The sequence below is a fragment of the Mustelus asterias genome, chromosome 1 (genome assembly GCF_964213995.1).
Source record: "Mustelus asterias chromosome 1, sMusAst1.hap1.1, whole genome shotgun sequence".
Lineage (NCBI taxonomy): Eukaryota > Metazoa > Chordata > Chondrichthyes > Carcharhiniformes > Triakidae > Mustelus > Mustelus asterias.
Window position 1 is genome coordinate 142,635,000 of NC_135801.1, and position 6,000 is coordinate 142,640,999.

At 46.3% G+C, this 6,000-nt stretch overlaps 1 protein-coding gene across 1 annotated transcript in view; it reads left to right on the forward strand.

Annotated features, from left to right (window-relative positions):
* The window catches only part of poli (polymerase (DNA directed) iota), a 70,184-nt gene extending 66,077 nt beyond the window's left edge, over positions 1–4,107 (forward strand). The window contains exon 10 of the mRNA XM_078219595.1: positions 3,851–4,107. Coding sequence (XP_078075721.1) covers positions 3,851–3,925 — 75 coding nt within the window. The 3' untranslated portion in view covers positions 3,926–4,107. The remainder of the gene's footprint in view (positions 1–3,850) is intronic.
* Positions 4,108–6,000: the final 1,893 nt, after the last annotated feature.

Here is a 6,000-nt window from a genome sequence, read left to right on the forward strand (position 1 = left end):
CCGCCGACCCCACTTAACTGGTTGGGAAGGTTAGTCTCCTCTCGTGGCCCTCTCTCTGCTGGTTCAGCCTTAGCAGTGACCACCGCTCCCATTGACATTGCTGAGACCACAGGGCGGGAGTTCCAGAAACAGCCGAGGCAGGGTGACAGATGTCAATGTCAGATTCCTGTGACCAAATCATGTGGTTTGAATCAAAGTAGTTTTGCAATGTGATTTAAACCGGAGTGGATACTGTAATAGCATATGATTTATTTTTACTTTCCTAACCCCGTACAGAGCAAGAAGGAAGGGAAGGCGATGGCCTAGTGGTATTATCAGATTGTCAGAAAAACCCATCTGGTTCACTAATGTCCTTTAGGGAAGGAAATCTGCTGCCCTTTCCCAGTCTGGCCTACATGTAACTCCAGAACCACAGCAATGTGGTTGACTCTCAACTGCCCTCGGGCAATTAGGGATGGTCAATAAATGCTGGCCAGCCAGTGATGCCTGAGTCCCACAAATGAATTAAAGAAAAGAGGTGGCCATTTCCAGCATTATTTAAAGGGGCACTGACTTGCTGTGATCAGTAAGTGAAGGGCTATTTTCTTGGGACAAGTGCTAGCCCTTGTTCAGTTCCCACAGAAACACACACTTGCCATCGAAATTACCACCAGATCGAATGCAGTCCTCATTAAGTAGATCATTTGGAGATTGGTTTGCAATGATTTTACTGCTGGGACAGGTTTGGAGACTTCCTTCAATACAATTCAGAAAGTTCCTTATCAGAATGGTTTGCTGCTTGCTGCATGGCTTTGTTCTGCGGCAGGGAATAATGCAGAAGCCACCTTTGGATGAGGACCTTCAACAAGTTAACAAAGTGCACAGTGGTACAGTGGTTAGCACTGCTGTCTCACAGCGCCAGGGACATGGGTTTGATTCCTGGCTTGGGCCACTGTCTGTGTGGAGTTTGCACATTCTCCCCGTGTTTGTGTGGGTTTCTTCCGGGTGGTCCGGTTTCCTCCCACACTCCAAAGATGTGCGGGTTAGGTGGATTGGCCATGATAAATTGCCCCTTAGTGTCAGGGGGCTAGCTAGGGTAAATGCATGGGGTTATGGAAATAGGGCCTGGGTGAAATTGTGGTCGATACAGACTCGATGGGCTGAATGGCCTCCTTCTGCACTGTAGGATTCTATTCTATGATTTGAAAAGATGCCATAGATTATAGAGAATAGTGAGGGGTGCTGGGGAATGGGGGGAAGGGAACATGTACAAGAGGCCAGAGTTGGATGAACAGAGAATTGTGGATGGGGTGCAGAGCTGGATGTGGTCTCAGTGATTGGAGGGGAAGGGCGACAAATTGTTTCAATTTGAAAGCAGTAATGGAGCTGGGATCTAATGTAGATCAGGAGGATAGGGGTGCTTGATGAACGGGGACTTGGTGTGAAATAGGTTCCATTAATAGTTTTGGATGAGCTGTACTGTAGAGTGTGAAGGAGTGGAAAAAGTTCTGTCTTTGTGTCTCTGGCTGCCTCTGAGAGATTATCCATGTAACAATCTCGCAAAGGCCAGTCTTCCATCACCATAACCCTGTGTTTACAAAGTGGAGAAGGGCCAGATCCACTGCTTAGTCCGAGCCCCAGACCCACACAATGCCAGTCCAGGTTGAGGCAGCGGGTTTGAAGCCCCACAGCTCATTTCCTATTGGATGAGCCCCCCTCTCGCTCAATGGGGCAACCCAGACACCATGAAGCCCAAGGGGAGATGTATTGAGGATCCCCCGTGTGAACACCATAACAATCCTCTCACTCTTCCTCTCTCTTGAACAAAATGACAGCCCCCCCTTGATGCAGAAGCTCATGGCAAAAAATATTGTTCAGCTTACTTCTCAGCTGGGATATATTGGCATGCTGCAAACTCTGAAGGAGTGTATTATTGACTGTTTTTATAAAACATTCACCACCTTATATTTTCACTCCCTTCACCACTGGAACACTGTGGCTGCAGCGTGTGTCTAAATTACAATGTGCAAAGACTTCTTTGAAAACACCTTCCAAACCTACGGCGTCTATGGCAGCAAGTGTGTAGAACATCACCATCTGCAAGTTCCCCTCCAAGTCACTTTGGGAACTATGGGTGGGATTTGCCACGCCCCCCCCCCCCCCAACCCCCCAACCCCCACAACCCCACCCGATCCAATGGCGTGTTTTGCATGGCGGAGGCAGCTCGTCATTGACCGGTGCCGGGGCCTTTTTGTCAATGTCGTTGTCAATGCAGCCTCTCTGCTGCTGGGGAACCCACAGCAGGGAAGGTTCATCATCAACAGGACCAGAAGATCCCACCAGCGGGAATGGTTGGAAAGCCCCGCCAACTTCAGGAAAGGTAAAGGTGAACATACCCCTGTCTACATGTCGGGGCCTGTCGGGGACAAAGTAGAAAGGGTCGAGAGCTTCAAGTTTTTAGGTGTCCAGATCACCAACAACATGTCCTGGTCCCCCCCATGCCGACACTACAGTTAAGAAAGCCCACTAACGCCTCTACTTTCTCAGAAGACTAAGGAAATTTGGCATGTCGGCTACGACCCTCACCAACTTTTACAGATACACCATAGAAAGCATTCTTTCTGGTTGTATCACAGCTTGGTATGGCTCCTGCTCTGCCCAAGACCGCAAGAAACTACTAAAGGTCATGAATGTAGCCCAATCCATCACACAAACCAGTCTCCCATCATTTGACTCTGTCTACACTTCCCGCTGCCTCGGCAAAGCAGCCAGCATAATTAAGGACCCCACGCACCCCGGACATTCTCTCTTCCACCTTCTTCCTTCAGGAAAAAGATACAAAAGTCTGAGGTCACGTACCAACCGACTCAAGAACAGCTTCTTCCCTGCTGCTGTCAAAGTGTTGAATGGACTTTCCTTGCATTAAGTTGATCTTTCTCTACACCCTAGCTGTGACTGTAACACTACATTCAGCACTCTCTCATTTCCTTCTCTATAAACAGTATGTTTTGTCTGTTTAGCGCGTAAGAAACAATACTTTTCACACTATGTTAATACATGTGACAATAATAAATCAAATCAAATGTTCCTTCCATGTTGCCAAGTCAAAGTGCTGGAACGACCTCCCTACCAGCATTATGCGTGTACTTGCACCTCATGAAGTGAAGTTGATTTATTAGTCACAAGTAAGGCTTACATTAACACTGCAATGAACTTACTGTGAAATTCCCCTAGTTGCCACAGTCTGGCACCTGTTCAGGTCAATGCACCTAACCAGCATGATTTTCAGACTGTGGGAAGAAATCGGAGCACCTGGAGGAAACCCACGCAAACATGTGACCCAAGCCGGGAATCGAACCTGGGTCCCTGGCGCTGTGAGGCAGCAGTGCTAATCACTGTGCCACTGTGCCGCCCTCTGCAGTGGACTGCAGCGGTTCAAGAAGGCCATTCAGCACCACCCTCTCAAGGGCAATTAGGATGGGCAAGAAATGCTGGCATAGCCACTGATGCCCACATCCTGTAAAATGAATGAAAACAAAATCAGTGACCTTCCATTGTTTGAAAGCTGATGTAAGATTTGACACAATTTAATAGCTATTCTGTCTGGGATCTCACTGAATGTTCTGACTGAATCAACATTCTAAATGTCGTGTTATTTCTGGGAGATAACCTTTTGTCAGCTGAGCCTGATCTTATATTGTTAATACAATATAAATTAAAATAAAATCCCTTCTAGGCAAGATCAGTAAACGTTCCAAAATGTATACACACTTATAATGGGAATATTTGTGCATTTGCTCAGGATTTGTGGTGGATTTTTACTGAACACATCAAGTTTATTCTCTTAGACTGATTTGTATTTATTTAACAGGTGCACATTCGATGGGCTGAATGGCCTCTGACTGTGCTCTCTCAATTCTGTGATCACAACCTCATGATGTCCTGAAACACTTTACAGCCAATGAAGATCTTTTGAAGTGTCGTCACTATTGGAGGCAGTGGTGCAGTGGTAGTGTCACTGGACTAGTAATCAGAGGTCCAGTCTAATAGGCTGAGGACACATATTCAAATCCCACCATGGCAGCTGGTGGAATTTAAATTCAATTAATAAATCTGGAATCTAAGGCTAGTCTCAGTAATAGTGACCATGAAATTGTTGTCAGTTGCTGTAAAAGCCTGACTAGTTTACTACTGCCGTTTAGGGAAGGAAATATCCTGACTTTACCTGGTCTGGCCTGCATGTGACTCCAGAACCACAGCAATGTGGTTGACTCTTAACTGCCCTCTGAAATGACCTAGCAAGCAACTCAGTTCAAGGGCAACTAGGAATGATGTGAAAATTGTCCTTTTCAAGGAAACACAGCAGAATAAGGGTCACCTGGCTTGGGGAACCAATTGGAATTCAGAATGGGATGGAGCTCTCTTAGGAAGGAGTTATTTACAGAGGTAGGTGCAGCCATGAGGTTGCTGTTCTCTGATTAATAAATCACTGTTGTATTCACAAATGAAGTCTGTAAAAGTGACTCATTACATTTGGCAACAAGGATGGGATTATAGAACATAGAGCAGTACAGCACAGAACAGGCCCTTCAGCCCACGATGTTGTGCCGAGCTTTATCTGAAACCAAGATCAAGCTATCCCACTCCCTATCATCCTGGTGTGCTCCATGTGCCTATCCAATAACCGCTTAAATGTTCCTAAAGTGTCTGACTCCACTATCACTGCAGGCAGTCCATTCCACACCCCAACCACTCTCTGCGTAAAGAACCTACCTCTGATATCCTTCCTGTATCTCCCACCATGAACCCTATAGTTATGCCCCCTTGTAATAGCTCCATCCACCCGAGGAAATAGTCTTTGAACGTTCACTCTATCTATCCCCTTCATCATTTTATAAACCTCTATTAAGTCTCCCCTCAGCCTCCTCCGCTCCAGAGAGAACAGCCCTAGCTCCCTCAACCTTTCCTCATAAGACCTACCCTCCAAACCAGGCAGCATCCTGGTAAATCTCCTCTGCACTCTTTCCAGCGCTTCCACATCCTTCTTATAGTGAGGTGACCAGAACTGCACACAATATTCCAAATGTGGTCTCACCAAGGTCCTGCACAGTTGCAGCATAACCCCACGGCTCTTAAACTCCAACCCCCTGTTAATAAAAGCTAACACACTATAGACCTTCTTCACAGCTCTATCCACTTGAGTGGCAACCTTTAGAGATCTGTGGATATGAACCCCAAGATCTCTCTGTTCCTCCACAGTCTTCAGAACCCTACCTTTGACCCTGTAATCCACATTTAAATTAGTCCTACCAAAATGAATCACCTCACATTTATCAGGGTTAAACTCCATTTGCCATTTTTCAGCCCAGCTTTGCATCCTATCTATGTCTCTTTGCAGCCTACAACAGCCCTCCACCTCATCCACTACTCCACCAATCTTGGTGTCATCAGCAAATTTACTGATCCACCCTTCAGCCCCCTCCTCTAAGTCATTAATAAAAATTACAAAGAGCAGAGGACCAAGCACTGATCCCTGCGGCACTCCGCTAGCAACCTGCCTCCAATCCGAAAATTTTCCATCCACCACCACCCTCTGTCTTCGATCAGACAGCCAGTTACCTATCCAATCGGCCAACTTTCCCTCTATCCCACACCTCCTCACTTTCATCATAAGCCGACCATGGGGGACCTTATCAAACGCCTTACTAAAATCCATGTATATGACATCAACTGCCCTACATTCATCAACACACTTAGTTACCTCCTCAAAAAATTCTATCAAATTTGTGAGGCACGACTTGCCCTTCACAAATCCGTGCTGACTATTCCGGATTAATCCGCATCTTTCTAAATGGTCATAAATCCCATCTCTAAGCACCTTTTCCATCAATTTACCAACCACCGAAGTAAGACTAACTGGCCTATAATTACCAGGGTCATTTCTATTCCCTTTCTTAAACAGAGGAACAACATTCGCCATTCTCCAGTCCTCTGGCACCATCCCCGTGGACAGCGAGGACC